Consider the following 20,969-nt stretch of genomic DNA (forward strand, 5'->3'; position numbering starts at 1 on the left):
AACGGTGGAATTACGCAGTCACCTTGAATTTATTTTCAGTGTCAAAGGGAAGCTCCTTCTCATATTCATTCAGAGTCCCAAGGTATGTAGCCACAGCTGGACTTCTGGGGGCATCCTTCGACAGCTTGAAGAGGCGGTAGGTGACCGACACAAAGGTGATATCCCCTGAGAGGTCAAAGACAAGAAGGCAATAAGTTTCATAAACTGGGAGGAGACAACTCTGACTAAAATAGTTATTTGGTCGTATTTAACTGCCAAACAACTACCTGTACACAAAACTGACAAAGTGGTCCTTTGCAGGCCAAGGTGGTCCTACTATTGAACAAAAGTAAATATTGTTTTAAAAATCACTCAGCAAAAAAAAAGAAAGAAAAAAGGTGGGTATGACCTGTCATATGTTTACTTCTGCTAAAGCCTGGCATCTACTGACAGCTTGTCTTTGAAAACAAGCATCCATAATAATATACTCTTTTTTTTAAACACAAGAATACTCTTAGTCACTTTTGATGCACCTGTTTTCCTGTTTATCATAGTTAATTAGCCAGATCCTAGAACCTCGTTACAGCAGGATTCCCCAGTACTTTGATATTTACCTCAGAGAGATATTTTCTTTCACTTAGTTTCAGATGCATCAGTGCAATATCATGTAGATACATCTTGCAACTCTAAAGACCCATCTGGGAAAAAAAAAAACAACAACAAATGTTTGAAACTTTCATTTTGACCCTTGAACTCTTCTGAGAATCTCACCTGTGACCTCTAGCAACTTCTTGTCTTCAACATTGACCTTTCTGGCCGTCATAACTCTGGGCTGGGTGAAGCCACACTCTTCAGCAAACTGCACAAGCTCTTGCCAACAGAGGGCGCCTGCCAAGCATTCACCTGTTCGTAATCAAACCACAAAGAAAGAACATCTGTTTGATATGTGTTGGGACATACTATTTGGTATCACTTCATCTTCATTTCGAGTAAAATTGAAATAGTGGGGTTGGCACACTTCAGATATTTACATATTCTATATACTACTGGTCACTGACCGATAAACTACACAGTATTGGCAATACTGCAGTAGAATGCTGTATTATCGAGAGTTATAACAATCACCACTGTGTATCCTTGATCACAATCCTACAAAGTCATGATTCTTGAAACCAACCCAAGTATGTTTGGCCAATGATTTTCATCATGGATATTACTAATAGCACTGGATAATCGACGTTTATTTTCATTTGTCAAGGTCAATTTGTCAATCAGTGGCAGCTTTCTTTTTTCATTTTACAAGTTTGGGATTATTAATCAAATTTGTTTCATTAAAAACAAAAACAAAACACAAAGAACACACAAATAACCTGAAAACATGTCTTACCCCACAGCACTTTGTGCTTTCTGATGTGTTCGGGGAGGGGTTCTGAAACGTAGATGTCACTGAAGTAGAACTCTCCGCCCTCTTTGAGCACACGGTGCGCCTCCTTGATGACCGACGCCTTGTCTGGAGAGAGGTTGATCACACAGTTGGATCTGTGTTTCCAAAAAAGCATCCGCAATGCAAGAAATGGTCATACATCAAATAATTTGATAGGTAAAATATAACAGACTATTGGCAAAGTTCTCCATTTTTTTTGCCAAATGAATACAATAAACTGACTCTTTCACAATCATTCACTTAGTATCCACTTTTCATGATTCTATAAAAATGGTTACTGTAATCTGATTATAAATGAAACCCGTGTCTTGTGAAATGTCAGGTATATCATACTATCACTCTGGAAAAATGCACATACATCTGCAAGTGGTGTATAACGAAATTCCCCAAAGTGTAAGATATACAGAAATCGAGAGAACTCTCACAGGTGTCAGAGTCATATGAGTGTTGTGTTATATGAGCGCACTACATTTATCACAAGTGTACGCATATTCCATGTATTCTATATTTGAGTGATACGGTCAGAGCAGCAGTCATTACATGACGCTAGTTTGTGATAGTGGATTAAAGTTGTTCATTTTATCGTTAAACAACTATGTCCTCTGTTCATCATTGAGTCCGGTCCACTATTACAACATGGTGGCAGCGGTGCCGACACGGATTTATGCCAAATCAGCACGGAACTAAAGTTTTCTTAGGGAAATTCATCATTAGTGACTTGTGCTGAAACCGCCCGAGAGGACACTGCGCACAACACGTCTACGTCTACTGCAGATACGTGCATGGACTAGCTTAACGACTCGTCTTGTGAGTAACACTGTGCGTGAATACACCGATTATTTTATCATCCATGCTGCTCATCAACAAATAACGATACGAATACATATCATCGGATTGATGAGCGCTTTGCAGAGCATTCTATATTCGTTTCTACATCGTTAGATATAGCTGTGTAGCTCGTACAAAATGTTGTCACAACATTTTCGTCGCTGACATTCGCCACATTGGACAGTTGCAGTTCTGTAAACAAGCATTATCGATGCGCACCGTATCCAAGTATGCGCAATACCCGAGCGTTTCATTCAAGGACTTCCATTGTTGACGTAACAATAGACCAAGTTCGCATTACCTGAGCGCACCGTATCCATTGACATCCATTGTTGACATAACAATAGAAGACGCAGATAGACGCGTATTATCCTGGACTGGCCAGAAATATGTTTATCTTATCGGCATAGCAACGTGTATTGCGACATCATTGCTTCTACCTGGACCATCACTCAGCGGAAGGATATTTCTGACAGAGCATACGCAGTTTCCCGTTATCGCAGTTCATCTACCCTGCAAGCTACATGTACAACGTAGCGAGGACGGACAATCAAGACACGGCACGATCCAGACTGAGAGTGAATCCATATGCAACCAGATAAAAGAGATGAGAATTAGTACAATTCAGTAAACTATCTCAGACATTTGAACACTTGCGTGTGGACAATTACATACATTCGTTATTTGTGTACATGAATGTTTTGACATATTCATATGCATCTGTGTATTACTGTGGTAATATTGACATCTAGACATGTTTCGATGTATTTTGGAGAGTGTACATTATTGATACATGTATATCAGGAGTGACTTTGTGTCATATATTTCTGTGTTTCCAAACTATTCTTGATTTGTTTACTTTGTAAACTATATCTGTAACCATTCAGCCGTATAAGTTTGCACAGTGTGACGTTGATATCAAGCATTGTATCATTTGTATCTCCAACTCAATCTAAATCAAAACGCACGATGGCAAAGTATCCAGAAATGAATTGGAATAGTGCTGATGTGCCGGAAGAATTCAAGTTATTCAAACAACGCATGGAGTTATGCTTCCAAGACAACGATGTCCAAGACCCAAAGAAGCAAGCAATCAAAATCAAAATTGCAGTAGGAAATGAAGGTTTGCGTAGAATTAACGCATCCGGTTTATCCAGTGAGGATCAAGAAAAACCTGCAATGTTGTGGTCTACTCTTGAAGGTCAGCTGAAAGTCAAGCTAAATTTTCGCATCCACAGACTGGAGCTGATGCGATATCGTCAACACGCAAATGAAACTATCGACGAATTTGTAAATAGATGCCGGAGTAAAGCCAAAGAGTGTGACTTTACCGAAAATGAGCTCTCAGAACGCGTGACAGAGCTAGTCATTGCGTCTACACCTATCGAGGCGTTCCAGAAAGATCTTCTAGACCAACCCAAAGGCTACAAGATAGCAAACCTCCTTGATGAAGGCAGGAAATACGAAGCCATAGCCGTAGGCAAACAGTGTCTTTGTTCGATCGACTCCTCCGCAAGCAACGTAGATGCTCTATCACATAACCAAGATAGACGCAAGAAGTGTGGTAACTGTAATTTGAATCATCCACCACGAAAGTGTCCAGCCTACAGAGACATTTGCAAAGCATGTGGTTCCAAAGGACACTGGGCTAAATGCTGCAGAAAGACAAAACACGGAAAAGTGCTTCGAGGACGAAGTCCAAGCAGAGGACGCCAAGGTGGTAACCGCAGTTTTTCACCACGAAGACAGAAGACACCCACCAGGCAGCCAACCAAACAAAATGTAGCCGAATTCTCCAAAGAGCCAGAAGGAGAAACCCAGGAAGATTTTGAGGAATTTAACACTATCGTACTGGGAAATGACATAGACGCATCTATCGATTCTGTGCATCAGAAAGAAGCATTCGTGAAGATTGGAATTATCTGTCCCAGCAAACGTGGACAACACATCTTACATGCAAAGGTCGATACCGGAGCGAGTGGAAATACACTCCCTCTACGGACAATCAAGGCCATGTATGGAAACAGGTGGCAAGCAGTTGTACACCCGACTTCAGCGCGTCTTACCGCATACAACGGTTCCCCGATACATTGTTTGGGCACCCTTCAGATCACGTGCAAGTACAAAGACTCCGAGTGGAGAGATCAACTTTTCTACGTGGTCGATGTCTCAGGACCAGAGATAATTGGACTACCTATGTGCAGTGAGTTACACGTGGTAACAATCCATGAGATGCACCCTCAGAGTCGTAGTCCAACTGACAGACCGTCTCCGTTGAAATCTGTCAAGGACCTGCAAGTGCTCTATCCGCAACAGTTTGATCGTATTGGTAACTTTCGTGGAGAAGCAACACTACATGTCAAAGAAGGAGCTGTCCCCACCATTGATGCACCAAGAAAGTGCAGCGTCCACATCAAAGACAAACTCAAGGCTGAGCTTGACTCAATGGAGAAGCAAGGCATCATCAGACAAATCGACCATCACACCGACTGGTGTAGTTCGATTACTACAGTTCTCAAGAAAGATGGATCCTTGAGAGTATGCCTAGATCCCAGGAGATTAAACCAGAATCTCAAACGATGTCCCCACAAGATTCCAACTCTTGAAGAGGTCAACCCAGCTTTCTCCGGAGCAAAGTATTTCTCTAAACTCGACGCGAAATCCGGATATTGGTCTGTTCACCTATCCAAGGAATCCCAGGAGCTGACAACTTTTCGTACTCCATTTGGCAGATACTGCTACACACGCCTACCTTTCGGACTTTCTGTCAGCCAAGACTTGTTCCAGCAACACATGGACCGTATCGTTGGTCAAGTAGATGGATGCATCTGTATCGCTGATGATATTGCAGTTGTTGGACGTACCGAGGCAGAGCATGACAAAAACCTCCACAGACTGATGGAAGTTGCCCAAAGAGAAGGACTTGTCTTCAACAGTAAGAAGTGTATCATCAAAACTGACAGCATCAACTTCTTCGGCTCTGTATATACCAGAGATGGCATCCGCCCTGATCCACAGAAGATTGAAGACATTCATGCCATGCCAACACCTCAAGACAAAGAAGATCTACAGAAGTGCCTTGGTCTTCTTAACTATCTCGCTCCACACATCGCAAACTTCTCTGAAAAGGCATCACCCTTACGTGAACTACTGAAGCGAGATGTGCCATTCACATGGCAAGACGATCAGCAACATGCCTTCAACGAACTCAAGAAAGCGATCTCTGCAGAATCTTGTTTGCAGTACTATGATCCAAGGAAGACAACGATCCTAGAAGTCGACGCATCATCAAAAGGCCTAGGAGCTTGTTTGATGCAAGAAGGCAAACCTGTCGCATTTGCTTCAAAGTCTCTCTCATCGTCACAAGCTAACTACTCCAACATAGAGAGAGAAACGCTAGCCCTCGTGTTTGGAATACAACGTTTCCACACATACCTGTTCGGAAACCAGTTCACTGTCCAAACTGATCACAAACCCTTAGAGATGATCACCAGAAAGCCACTGAGATGTGCGCCACCACGTTTGCAGAGACTTCTCATCAAAATTCAAGGCTATGACTATGATGTCAAGTACAAGCCAGGCAAATCGATGATCATATCAGATGCTTTGAGCAGAATGCCTAATCCAAGAAAGAATCAAGACGTTCCCCTTGATGTCAATGTGGAAGAGATCTGTGAGGAAATCGACATATCACAGATTGACCTTATCTTCTTTGGACAAAAGAAGAGAAATGAGCTGCAACAAGAGACGTCGAGAGATCCTACCTTGCGAGCTCTGTGGCAAATCGTCACGAATGGTTGGCCAGACACAATCAAGGAAGTACCTAGAGAGGTCAGAACATTTTGGCCATACCGCGATGAAATCGGAGTATCAGATGGTGTACTTTTCAAAGGCAATCAAGTCATCATTCCCACAGACCTCAGACAAGACATCCTGAATCAACTTCATCAGGGTCATCAAGGTATTGAACGTACCCGCAGACTAGCAAGGGAAACCGTGTATTGGCCGAACATCAATAAAGACATTGAGCAAATCTCAAAGAATTGCTACGCCTGCCAAGAAAATCAGGTCAAGCAACAAAGAGAACCCTTGCAACCTCACGACATACCAACTTCGCCGTGGACGAAGCTTGGAACTGACTTGTTTACTTTCAACAAGGAAGAATACCTGTTGGTGACCGACTACCATTCAAAGTATCCAATCGTTCGCAAGTTGACGGATACATCCAGTGCGGCAGTCGCAAACATACTGAGTGGTATCTTCAGTCTTTTCGGACCACCAGCAACTCTGATATCAGACAATGGTCCACAATTCGTTGGAAGACCATTCCAAGAGATGTGTGAGAAATGGTCAATTGATCACATTACATCGTCTCCGCGATATCCAAGATCCAACGGACTCGCTGAACGCATGGTACAAACTGTGAAAGGAATCATGACCAAGTGTACCAGAACTGGACAAGACATCCAGACAGCACTACAACATTTTCGTGCCACACCAATCGACTCCAACCTACCATCACCTGCTGAATTACTCTTTGGAAGACCAATCAGGACAACACTTCCAAGTCACCACTTGACCAAACAATCGTCTACGCCTGATTTGTTGTTTCAGAGACAGGAGAACATGAAACACAATCACGACTTGCATGGAGGTAGGGATTTACCACCTCTGCACGTTGGACAGAAAGTGAGAGTTCTGAATCCCAAAGACAACACTTGGCTTCCTGCCGAAGTGAGCAAAGTACGTCAGGAACCAAGAACCTATGAAGTAGCAACTCCCAACGGTAGCATTTTGAGGAGAAATAGATCTCACCTGAGAGAGATGCCAACTGGAACGAAACCAATAGTTCAAAAACGGGTTCATTTCGAAGACGACGGCAGGAGTGAGGAAAGGAGACAACATCCAGACAGAAGACAAGGACAATCTGACAGGAAGTCAGTCTCTACCCGGTACATAACGCGATATGGACGTGAAGTCAGACCCCCATCGTGGTACCAAGAGTAATGCAATGCTGGAAGATAAACTAGCAGCATTGTCAGTGTAAATAATATATTCATTATGTTTAGTGTAGATTTATTTACAGCACATTTGTGTAACCAAGTGATACACATCATTTTATTTCACAAGACAATATTTGAAATTTAAGTCAGGAACCATAACAACTACGACATATGCTACATTTATCAAAATGGTTGTTGCATGCTATATATATATCTGTGTATAACTGTTAATCACATTTATGCATTGAAACTATGATGTAGCTGTTCACTAATTTCACATACAAAAGTTCATCTCAACTGAATGTTAAAAAAAAAACAACAAACATACAAGCATATATAAATCATTTCCTGTGTTGATGATAATCTGAGTACACACTCAAATGCTAAATCATTATGTTTCTATTACATACATATGTACATTCCGTATGAATATAATTATTTCTGTTTCATATTATTAAAGATATCACGAAGATATACGTGAAATTATTTGTAAATATGCTGGTGTTAAACTGCATGCATTTTTGTGACAATAAGTTTGAATAACGTTATCGTTTTATTCGTTCTATCTTTCGATACCAGATATGTCGAGATTTGTTCAGTATGAAAAATGTAAAACTTATACTGATAAAAAAGAGTTTCTGATACTGAGTATATTGCATTTGTGAGACCGGCTGTTTCAAGAAGAATAGATTTTATTTGCCTCTCTGATTATGATTCAACGTATCTATGCAAATCTCAAACAAGCTTCCTCCATTTTTTTTTTCAGCATTCTGTGTTAGAGATTCACATTTATAATACTTGGAAGATCAATGTGAATGTTTCCATAATTAAGTACAAGTGCAGTTTAAAAATATTCGTGATTGTATCTTTTCAGAAGGAGGGGGATGTTGTGTTATATGAGCGCACTACATTTATCACAAGTGTACGCATATTCCATGTATTCTATATTTGAGTGATACGGTCAGAGCAGCAGTCATTACATGACGCTAGTTTGTGATAGTGGATTAAAGTTGTTCATTTTATCGTTAAACAACTATGTCCTCTGTTCATCATTGAGTCCGGTCCACTATTACAACAATGAGTAGCTTAACTGCCTTACTACTAAACTGTATACTGCCAAAAGATGTGTAAAAGACTGTTAATCTAAGAAAAAAAATCCATTATGCATTCAAGACTACAGACATCTTTGATGTTACTACAATGCTACAATATTGATTGCTTACTTTGATATCTTGACACTACTTTTAATATGCAGTATGAAACATTTCATGATTTAAAAGTACAGAGCAAAAGATCTCCAAAGAAACCAAAACCCAAAGAGTTTTTAAATGTGGATTGAGTGAAAGCAGCAACATTAGTGGAACACATCAGTGAAAGTTTGAGGAAAATTGGACAATCGATGCAAAAGTTATTAATTTTTAAAGTTTTTGGGGTTGTAACGACTGAAAAGGAGACTACAAGAGTTCCTCATGCTGTGTGTGGACAACAATATAGAGAAAATATAAAGAGAATAAAGAGAATTCCACAAAAATTAAGTTTTCACGAAAATTACACATTCAATCAACTTGATACTGAGATACAAGTGTATGTTACCAGTAGCAATGATTACCCCTGCTTTCTGAAAGCGGTTAGTCAAGTGCTCTTTCATAATATGCAATCCACATTTTCTCTTTGGGTTTGGGTTTCCGAAATAAGTTACAGAAGTGTATCTCTGCCAAAGGTTACTCACACCACAATGTCGTATTTTGAATCCTCCACTTTGGCATCTTTCAGATTCTCGATGTAACCCTTGCGAAACTCCACGTTGGGTTTTGGGTAACCAAAGCTCTCTTGGTGGTAGGTCACATACTTCTGTGCCAACTCCAACTATGGTAACAACAAAAACAACATTATCAAAATCTGTGCCATAGTAATTTCTTTCCTTTTTTTTTTCCATAGAGTACCAAAGTGTGATGTCCATACATTGAAATGGAAACTGGTTCTTATTCAAACAATCTCTCCTGGCCCAAGTGTGATGCATGCATCTGGTTCCAACCCAAGCTATAACAAAACTAGAAATGTCGCTAAGGCGACTGCTATGCCTCCGCCATAATGCATGATTCTCCTAATAGGTCTATAGTACATGTGGACAATGTAAAATTACATTTTCACAATATTGGTAAAATATTGAAATTACATGTTTGTCACAAATGTGTTGAATGTTCACCTTCCTTTACCTAGGTTTAATTGGATAAATAGGAGAGCATGTATTTGAGGATTCAAGGACTTAAACTTGACTTTGACCCATTCATAAGTTTATGAATACTATAATTTTCAAGGTATGGAGAAAAAGTGTAATTTCTGTATTGAAAAGTACACTGTTGCCATTTTCATCTGGCCTTTGACCCTAAAATTCATAGGATAATCAATGTAAGGCAGAACATGCATAAATATGTAGTAAGTTTCAAGATAACTTGAGCCACTTCTGAGATATGGAGGAAAAAGTTAGTTCAGCACTTTCCCTTGATCTTTGACCTTTTGACCTTTGAGGCAAAAAAAAAAAAAAGAGACAGAGAAAATTTCCAACTAATCTATATTAGGTTATACATAATGCATACACATAGTGTTAAAAAAAATCCTGCTGGCATTGCATAAATATGAGGGAAATAGGAAAATTTTGAAGTGTTGCACTTGACCTTTGACCCCTGACCTTTGACCCTATGAACCCTAGATTCTCTAGATAATCACTGCCAGTCAGTACATGTATACCATACCATGTTCCATGAAGATACCTTGAACAATTTTCAAGGTACGGAGAAAAAAGCGAAGTTTTAATATTTTAACTTGACCTTTTGACCTTTGACCTTTGACCTTATGACCCAAAACTTTAACCAGAGAATCTTAATTGGGTAATACATGAATACACTAAGTTTCAAGAAAATATCTTCAGGCATTGTATAGATATGGAGGAAATAGTGAAATTTTATGTATTTGACCTTGACCTTTTGAACTTTGACCTTGAGCACTCAAAAGTTGATAGGCACAACTTCACCCCCTAATACACATACATGCCAAGTTTCATAAGGATACCTTAAAAGGTTTTGATAGTTACCCTGTCCACAAAATTCATTACGGACGGACGGATGGACAACCCGAAAACATAATGCCTCCGGCACCACTTCGTGGCGGAGGCATAAAAACTGTGAAATCATCACTTTGGTACATACCCCAGAACACTCTAATGAAGGACAAATCTGTACTATTACTTCCTTTTTGTTGGGGTGTATGGAAGTGATGCAAGGTCACCACATATTTTGATTGGTGTTGGGTACACTTGCACTTTAATTTTTCAAACACAACTTAAACTGTGGTTTCTCCACTGACCTGTCACAGAATAATCACTGAGATTTTGCCAAACTCTCATATCTAATGATAACATCAAATTTAACTAAAGCTTGAACTCATTCCTGCATGGCTGGGTAAATGGTACATTTTGACAGTTTTAAGATTTTTCTTTTGTTTCAATATGCACATTCTGTGGAAAATGATTGTGAAATGTGACACACTGAAAAGCTGAAAACACACAGAAAAAGGTTGTATGCTGCATGCACCCCTGAGCCCATAAAATTGTGTGATAACAATAATTATGTTAGAATGGGACAATCATCACACTGATGGATTACTGTATACGCTATATATTTCGCGGGGTTTTATTTTCACGAATTTCTCGAGTCGGGAGCTATTTGCAAAATTAACAACACGCGAAAATATTACCTTCCAAAATGAATCCCTTGCCTTGATGATACGAACATTTCAGTACTAGTATACCATGTCACGGCTTACCGAACAGACCATACTCACTGGCTAAGCTAGTTTACGTACATATAGCACGTCCAAATACTGCAGAGAGCCAATCCATTATCGCAAGGGGACCACTCGTAAGAAATCTAGCGCGATTGACTTAACCACTTCAAAAATGTTGAATTCTAACTTACCAGTTTGCAGAGTTTAGTAAGTTTTTTCATGCAGTGCATAACTAGTTTCATTCTTATTTGCTAGTAAGTTGAAAATTCACACTTTCTTTGACACTTCATATTTCATCTGGTCCCCCATTCGCGAATTTAACCACTCGCGAAAATGTGTGACAGCGGCAATTCACGAAAATTTATGTAGGCGAAAATTATAGCGTATACAGTAGTTTCACCCTCATATATGATGGGGTCACCCTACACTTCACAGAAACAATCGTCATGTAGGAAAATAAACCAACAACTAGATAACAGAAAACCCTGAAGTTCAGAATGAGGAGCCCCTGTTTGACTCAGGCAGACTTATGTTGAAGATTAGGTACGATTAATTTCTCTGATCTTTCATTTTGGGGTTTTGTTTTGTTTTGTATTGTGTTTCTTTTTCTTGGGGTGGAATTTTACCATTAAAGTCCCATATTTCCAGCATGTGTATCAATTGTCCCTTCTTTCCATAATGTATTCCATGTAATAATAATAATAATAATAATAATTGCATGGCGCTTCATACTGACATTTCTAAGCGCACTTTGCTACTCATACAAATAGACTAGAAAACACAATAACATTAACAAAATCAGCGTTAACAGTAACAAAAGAAGAAGAAAGAAAAGAAAAGAAAAGAAAAATACATGTGATACAATGGTACAATAATTGATAACTGTGTGCGCCTCCAGAAAAAAAACAAAAAACAAAAACAGATGGTAAACATCTGAAATAAACTTTTTGCTTTGCCATACTTGTTTCATAAAAATTAAAAAGCATGTCAAGTAGTACATGAAATATTCAATGATGTCCATTATATTTATCTCCTGTATTTTTGCAAGTGTTACTATACGTTATTTCTACAATGGCACCAAAACGGACATCTTTCAGATTCAGTAGATAGTATAGTGTGTAATGCATATGTGTACATACCTGTAGCTATGTACTTTAAGTGTGCAATTCATGCTCATCCATGCACTACAAAAAATTACATACACAGTAGTTGATTAAACAAATCTGAGACACTCATCCTATTCCACATGAAGTCAGTTTGTTAGCACAGAAAAAAAGAATCAACAAAATCTGTAAACTCAGCCAACAGTGTTAATGGACTTTGGTTTCATCAGTCAGAAAGTGTGTGTTTACATAGCATGTACATGTATGTAGGAGTTTGATCCACCCCTTTCAAGGCAATCAATCACAATGATAAAACTGCACCTCACCTCCATAAAACTGGGCAGCTCAGAGTCAGATAACAGAGAACCATTAATGTGTGTGTCTGATTAAACCCAAATCCAGAGAAGAATCTTTCCTGCTATCCATAATGTGACATTTTTATACAGTGCACTCCCGTTACAACGAACACGGTTATAACGAAATTTCGTTATAATGAAGTAAATCTTCTGGTCCCAAAATTATCACCATTAAAGTCTATGGTACAAAATTCGCTTATAACGAACACGGTTATAGCGAAATTTCTGTTATAACGAAGTCTTTTCCGAGCACCACAGACAAAGAAAAACAAAAGAAATGTGCTCCGTTATAACGAAATGCGAATTGCTTTCAAAAATATGTAGCAGAACAAGCATTTATAGCATCTCTGCATGGGTGTTCGGTCCTTGTGTCACGCACAGTTTCTGAGGGGAACTTGCGTTTATTATTGTATTACAGTTATCCCATCACACTTCACATAGCTTTCCAGTGTATGATGAGTATTCAGCAAACATAATATGATATATATACGTGGTTCCTTATTTTCGTTATATATTGTTTTTGTTCGGTTATATCGAAATTTCGTTATAACGAAAGAAAACTGCCGGTCCCGAGCATTTCATTATAACGGGGGTGCACTGTATAATGCTATTTCCTAGTTTTATTCTCTCTCTCACTCTTTTCCCTCTGTCGTCTTCCTTTCCTATGACATATATATTGTAGAGACATATACAGTATATTGTTTGTAACTGTTTTACATTGATACAGCTGATTCTGGGTGCATGCACTGGTCGGGGAGGAAGGCCTCAAGCCTCGGTGATTAAGTTTGCCTTTTCCTCCCCTGGCAACCAGCGGCATGCACCTGGAATCACCACAATTTTTATATCATGTAATACGATTTTCTGTTTGTATTCTATGTCCGCTTGTATTGTATGTTGAATTGCCGAATAAATAATAATAATAATGATACTGATAATAATAATAATAATAATAATAATAATAATAATAATAATAATAATAATGATAATAATAATAATAATAACAATGATAATACAGGTCTGCCCGTCTCTCAGGCAGTACTAGTAATGACAGCTCATTTGTTTTGTTTATCTTCCTCTCGACACTTGTCACATCTTCTTATTGGATCCATTAGTTCATAGTGGGATTTAGCTGATGTGCCATTGGAAATGGTTAGGTCCAACTCCTGATTTGTTTTTACTTTTAAAGGACACGTTTCCCTAAAATATAATTTACATTCTGAATTAAGTGAATGTAAAAATGTGCACAGTGTAAAGTATGTGTTTAAAAGTTGCACTTTTTGAAAGTTGTGACTTGTGTTTAACTTCACAGGCTATCAAGTACCCTGATATACAGTATCTCACTAGCAAGTCATGGGAAAGTGCACTTTCATTAGTGAAATGAAGATGTGTTATATGCTACTCATATGATCGCACTATTGTTGCACTATTGAGACACAGAGACTCCAACTCTCCCGTTTTCGACGGGAGATCTCCCACCGAAAGCCCATTTTTGCAAAATCTCCCGTTCTCCCGCTTGAGATGTTATTTCTCCCGCCCTGGCACTGTGTCTCCCGCCTGACAGGATTTCTTACTTATTGCCACTGTATGTTGAAAAATAAGCCTTAGATAACACGAGAGAGCATCTACACTTGTACAACCCTAGAGCTTGGACCCCGGCCGCAAGGGACTTCGTGCTTTGCGCACATCAAATTGGAATCTCCCGTTTGCTAGGGGTTTCAGGCGGGAGAATCTCCAGATCAGAAGGTGCGTGGGGTTGGAGTCTCTGGAGACATGACATTGTCGCAGACTTTTCATCCACAAAAGGTGGCACAAGGTCTGACCCAAAACTTTAATATGCATGACATTTAAAGGGAAATGAACCTACTTACAATTGTATGTTCAATTGATTACTTTGATTTAGATTATCATGCACTGGTGTTACTGGAAACTGCCATATTGATGAAATAACAGCTTAAAAGAGCTCAGTCCTGTATGGGAAATTAGTGTGACTGTAGATAGAAATATGAATGTTCTTGTGAATAACGAAAACATGAATTAATCATTGTGCACGAATGTTAAATAGAAAAGATAGATTCAAAAGCCAACTGTATTTCATTTTTCAAATTGAGAAATTAATGAGAGGCTGATGCAGTTCAGTTGAATGTCAAGCATGAAAGTGGACAATCTGGGAAAAAACGCAGACAACCCATCCCTCCCCCTCCCTCCTCCCCCCCCCCCCCCCAATGTACATCAAATGTACTGTGAGCAACCTTAACTTCTAGATGAAGCTGCACTGACATACGTTGTCACTTTGCAGTATTTCCGGCCTCACCTGTTCATCTGTCATGTCGATACCCAGGACGTAACCCTCCGGTCCAACAAGCTTGCTGATGGCGTAGCAGTCACGCCCTGTGCCACTCCCAAGGTCAACCACCTTAGTTCCTTCGATGAAGGGCGGGATGCAGAGTCCGCACCCATAGTACCTGAGAATCAAAACAAGGGACAGAAAAATGGTTCAATCAATGTCACATAAATGCCCACACTGTGGTATCTTTAAAAAAACATGCACAAAAAATTACTCATCCAAAAATATCTCCTTCTACAGTAGGAGAGCTATACTAAATATCACTCACATGAATTTGAATCAAATAGGATATCAGAAAGCGTCAATGTTGGTGTCGACTTTCATGTCGTCACTCAGATCAACTCGTGCCCTCTTCGCAAGCAATCACCGTGAATGCTGCCTGCACAATCTGAAACTGAAGTTACCCATCTAATATCATGTGACGAATCTTACAGGTACTGTATAAGTTGTTATCTTCGTGAAGGTTTAATTTTTGTGAATTTTGCGAATCACAGATAAACTGCAAATTTGACAACCTGTGAAAATGTCACCACGAGCTAAGGTAACAGTGCGCTTATGAAAGCCTTTGTATTAATTCACAAAAACAACATCTCTCGAAAATGTCCATGACCTCCTCATTCCCAAAAATATCTGTATGTGAAAATAACACGAACAGCTTATAGGCCCCTAGCCCGACCAGACGCTGTAAGTACGCTGTGTCGCGACGTACTTACGTACAGCGACTGGGCTGTGTATAGTTAATAGGCCCCTACAGCATAACTGGGGAGCATAACAGCAATGCACAAATAATTTTTATACTCTAGAAAGCTGAATGAAGTCAGAAGAGAATTGATACAATTCCTAAATCACATAATTCCACATACAGACTGATATAGACAGAGAGACAGACAAAGATAAATACTAGTAGACAGAAAAACACACAATATTGGACATCTTAAACACAATAACTGCACCCTGCCTGATATAACTCCTGCGTAGAGTTCGTTCACATAATGTTTGGACAGCTAACTTCAGTTCTAACTTGTGCAGGCAGTGCATGTTGGAATTTCTTGCAAAGAGGGAGTTTGTTTTGAGAAATGATCTGAAAATTGACACTGATATTGACGCTTTCTGACAGCCGATTTGATTCAAATTTATGCGAGCGATTAGATGTAACTGTCAAAGTAGATATTTTTACCTATGGATACCTATGGATACCTATGGATACCTATTGAAGATTCTGAACGCAGGCTGAGCCTCTGTATTCAGATCCAGGTTTAGTCCTTGAGATGAGCTGGGTCATGACCAGGTGGCGTGGCGTCGAACTTAAATTTAATTTTGCGTGAGTAATTATTCCCGCTGGGACAGGTACAATGTAATAAGGTGAATTTCTTGTGTTTTTAATTCCGCAGAATCAAGACATTATCTAGTATGGGAATATATGGCAAGCAAAAATATTCACATGCTTTTATTTTTGTGTTAGCTTTTGTTTGGTTCCACGAAATGCGCGAAAATTTCCACTTTTACAGTAGACCAACTAAATAAAATATCCTGTAACTAAAAGTGTAATATTTTTGGTGCAATTTGGTTCAGTAATTTACAACTTGAGGTTGAGGTGTCTTTATCTCAAATCTACGCTATGCATGAATGTGATGAAATTAGTGCCCACCCTTTTTATGTATCTTATCCATACATTTTGATTTTCATCTCCCCAGAATGTTACTTTCTAGTCTGATTGGTTTTTTTTCTAATGTGACATAGAAAGCAATAAATTTTACACCATACTTACGTGGCCTGTATGTCCTGATGTACAGCGCCTATCGCCTTGCGCACGCTGAGTTTGTCCATGTTGTTGGCGGCGCCAAGCTGGCATGTGTCGGTCCGCAGGTCCGTAGCTGTCTGAATCGTCTTGCCATAGTATTCTTTCACGTCATCGTGTACAGAATCCATCGTAGATTTTCAGTGCAGTTCTGATTTAAATGAAAGAAAACAACCGGTGTTCCCGAGGGCCAGTAATTCTTCTGGTGTAACGCGATGTTAGGTTGTGTTTTGTACAATTTGTTGACACTTCTCAGCGGAGATGGAGCAGACAACAATCGTGCTGCGTCTAATATAGGGAGCAAGGCATACGGTGAGTGATTGCACTCATTCAGCTGCCTACTTTCCACCGATTGCAATTAATTTTATCCGTGAATGAATGAACTGCGTTTCTTGTTCGAGGCTGGTCCCAAACCTACACGGACAGTGTGGTTACCAGGAACAAAGAAGAAAGAACAATCTCTACAGCTTTATGTTTTCTAGATTGGTGTAGCACTTTCTAGAATAAGCGATCAGTAAACCCATGTGCAGTCCGCTCACTCTCGCTGATGATTCGCAATCCTTGTCGCATTTTGTATCATGCAGCCATTTGGGGTTCGTTGGTTTGGTACCGATATATCGAACTCGTGATCCATAACGTCTATTTTCGATACAAATTAATGAGAGCAGAACATGCAGTGTAAACACGCTTCGGTGTCAAACTGAATGGCTCGATAGTGACAGATAATAGAAGGCAATAGCTTGTAGGTAGGTTAACTTCTTCCAGGAAACTTTCGAAAAATCTACCCTGTTCAAGTATGAACGTAGGGCCTACTACTAGTAAAAGATAAAATTGGCTAGATGAGTATATGAAACCTCTTTGGTTCAAGAGTAAAGCGAAATAAAAATGGAAATAGAGAGAACCTGTGCCCAAAGTTAATGGAAGATGATAACGAAATGACACTTTAAAGATTCGCATATATTTTCAGCAATAATTTTGATCAATATCTGTATACACAGTTAGGCCTTCGATATTTGATGTAGTATCTTTTCAGCAGTTCTCCTCCCAAGATTATACAGAGTATACGTAGGCCTATGTTTATTTTCGTTATGTTACGTGTAGGCCTATTCAACAAGAAGAAAAATTTAGTTTAACAGACTAAGCGATGATGAGGGCTGGGTATGTTTATAGTACGTTGCTGTTTTTTTGTTTGTTTGTTTGTTTGTTTGTTTGTTTGTGTGTTTGTTTGTTTGTTTTGTTTTTTTGGTAATGTTGTGTGTAAGTGAGTTTTCATGTCAGCAATATTACTTGAAAAAACACAAGCAAATTTTGATGACATTTTTATTTAAGGATCTGTCCCTTCCGGTCAGCCGGAAAGGAACAGGTAAATAATTTTCAGGTTGATAGGACCTACCTTCTTTAAAAACGAACGATTACTCCATTTACCCGCCGTATAGGTCCTATAGTGTTTGTATAATAATAACATTAATCTAAGTGTTGTCAAAAGGAATGACTTTTTTTTTGTCTTTTCTAAAATAATGTTCTCATGACGGATTAGGGCTTATACAGCATAATACATGTACATCATTGTAAAGTATTTTCACGGTGCTACCTGTTGCCCACGTAGAGTTAAACAGAATCAAGTTACCGCGCAATCTTGATCAAAAGAGTAGAAATTATGAAAAAAAAAAATTATAGTAGTGGGGCCTCGTTGGGCACAGCTGACGATCTTTATGCATTATAACATTGCATTACTTTTCAACGAGTAACTGAACTTTCTAAAAACAACAAACAACACAATATCTGTGGGTCCCACTCTCTAGGTGCAGGGAAAGCGATGCCTACGGTGAGTTATTGCATTCATTCAGCGCAGCTGCCGACTTTCAACCGATTGCAGATAATATTCCATCCGCGAAAGAATGAACATGTACGTTTCTACGTTCTATGCTGACACATTACTAAATTTAGTTCTGTGTAGGGAATTTATTCTGTACCAGTACAGAGAAAGGTAAGCAATCTCAATATGCCCCACATCGTGTAGATGCGATCTCGGCACTTTCTAGAATCGACGAGCACTCCCGTCAACTCATGTTAGATATTTATTTTATAGTCACTATTTGTTCTATAGTCACGTACAGGCATGACAGGCATAGTATATGATATCGGAGATAAGCCTTTGATACTGAAATCGAAGTTCATGATTTATGTCGCTTTATCAATCAATGAAAGAAGATATGAATAAAGTTGTGAACAAAGTTGTGAACAAAGTAGGGGCCTAGTTACTTTACTATTTGACATAGTGAACATCCAAATCACTATACAATCCGTTGTACACTCTGCGTAGGTATAGCAAATTTTCTATGACTTCAATAGCACCATATTCTTCTGGCTGCGCCCCTCAAAAAATATTTGATGAGAACTTCTCAGGCCTGGTTTTGTATAATATGCCCCCAAACAACTACAAAATCTATATTCATTTCGTGCAAACCCTCAGAGTATGCTCATTACTAAAAACAAGATCACCGGAAAGATTTTTTTTTTTTTTTTTTGGTTTAAGTGGGCGTCGACGCTCGTGAAGCAAAGAAGGATAGAAAAAGAGAAAGATCGATCCACAGAGGTATAGGGAGAGAGAGGGAGAGCTAGAGAGGGAGGGGGAGAGAGAGAGATTACTGTCGAAAGTGTTGATACATTTTGTAGTTATTAGCGGAATCCTTGTGAAAATGTGTTTATTTTTTTTTTTTCGTATGTGTGTATGCGTTTGTGATATTTCTGGCCACTAAACAAAGCAATTAATTGTCAATTAAACGATATATAAAAGCCAAAAATGATGAGGGTATAATAAGGAGTAACGACACAGAAAGACGAATCATTTCAATTCTATATGCAAATCAAATTTTATTTTCAATATAACAAATTCTGTCCGATACAATTGCAGAATAATGCAAAATATATAAACATGCATTTGAAATGAATTAATCTTGTCTTGAATTATCTTGTTCGTGAAATTAGGGCTTTCTCCAGACCTCTGATTGGCACAGACGCCGGAAAAATTGTAATGATGAATAGAAATCCTCTAATTCCTATTGGCTATACCATGACTTTCTTTTGAACTGAATGAGGGTGGTACATTGCTGAATTTGCTGTACTTGAAGAAGATGCTTGTCATCTTACAATAGTATATGCTAAGTTTTGAGCAGTTGCTAAATGCTGATAGCAAAAAAAAAAAGTCCCCATCAGCCACGGATTCGTTCATTCGTACTTATTCTGCTTCTCAAATCAAATCAAAATGAATTATATGGATGTGATAAATTTGAACAAAACATAACCAAATGATAAAGGAGCAATGCAAAAGTGCATTTTATACTATACACGCATAACTAAGTCATTGTAGAGCATTTATGGTTGCAAATAAACACACAAAAAGCAGTACATTCAACAAAGACCAGGAGCTCTGAGTGAGCGCGAGTGAGCGCTGTACGTGTGCAGTAGGTGTGTTAAGTGAATGTTTGTGTTGAGGCCATACAGTTTGATGATGTGTCATCATTTTTAATGAATCAGTACAATGATATATACTATAGCAAAATCAAACCAAAAAACGAAAAAATAAATAAAAAAAGATTATGTTTTATTTTACTGAATATATTGGGTTAAAACATATTATTTCTTTAAACCAACTTTTAAGGAAAACCGTGACGTTCGGGTTTTCAGGGAGGCAGGTAAAGCATTCCATGTATCAGGTCCGTGATGCCTCACTGACCTGCTTGGATTGTGTAAATGGAAATCCGTTGAGTGTCTTGTATAGTACTGTATACGAAAGAATGTTTGTATTATAATCGGGGGAAAAAGTTTTGAAAGGTCTGCGGTAGCAAATTTTTTTCATTTGTACATAAATACAGAAGTTTGAAACGTATTATGTATGTCATGAAGTTTCAATACATTTAGCTGTTCGTTTAGATGTTTAGATGTTCTCTCCATACAGATAAGTGGAAGAGACTCACGTGATTAATGAGATGGAGCGCCCTCTGTGGGAACAGTACCGATACTGCAGCGCAGTGGCGTATCTAGGGAAAACGGCGCCCGGGGCAAGCGCGAAAATTGCTCCCCTATTCTGAAAAAGAGTTCAACCCCAACCCCATCCCGGTAGGGACTTTAAACAAAGTCCACATGATATGCTTTTTTGAAGCACTTAAAAGGGGTCTTTTGAGGGTGATTTAAATGTAATGAATTTTGATAAATTTTGGCGAGCGAGCGCAGCGAGCGAGCCGAAAATTTTGGTATTTCAGCTTGCAAAACATGGAATTCTTGTCATTTTTTGCTAATGAAATCTTACAATTCAAATCAAGATATAGTGA

General features: G+C 38.9%; 1 protein-coding gene across 1 annotated transcript in view; it reads right to left on the minus strand.

Annotated features, from left to right (window-relative positions):
• The window catches only part of LOC139712082 (arsenite methyltransferase-like), a 21,286-nt gene extending 4,372 nt beyond the window's left edge, over positions 1-16,914 (minus strand). The window contains exons 1-6 of the mRNA XM_071623918.1: positions 16,609-16,914; positions 14,808-14,958; positions 8,984-9,120; positions 1,367-1,518; positions 751-882; positions 23-165 (exon numbers count right to left, since the gene is read on the minus strand). Of these exons, the coding sequence (XP_071480019.1) occupies positions 23-165; positions 751-882; positions 1,367-1,518; positions 8,984-9,120; positions 14,808-14,958; positions 16,609-16,769 (876 nt within the window). The 5' untranslated portion in view covers positions 16,770-16,914. The remainder of the gene's footprint in view (positions 1-22; positions 166-750; positions 883-1,366; positions 1,519-8,983; positions 9,121-14,807; positions 14,959-16,608) is intronic.
• Between the last annotated feature and the right edge of the window lie 4,055 nt (positions 16,915-20,969).

This window comes from Diadema antillarum, unplaced genomic scaffold (assembly GCF_040938485.1).
Source record: "Diadema antillarum isolate AM-2024a unplaced genomic scaffold, OU_Dant_1.0 seq00001755_RagTag, whole genome shotgun sequence".
Taxonomy (NCBI): domain Eukaryota; kingdom Metazoa; phylum Echinodermata; class Echinoidea; order Diadematoida; family Diadematidae; genus Diadema; species Diadema antillarum.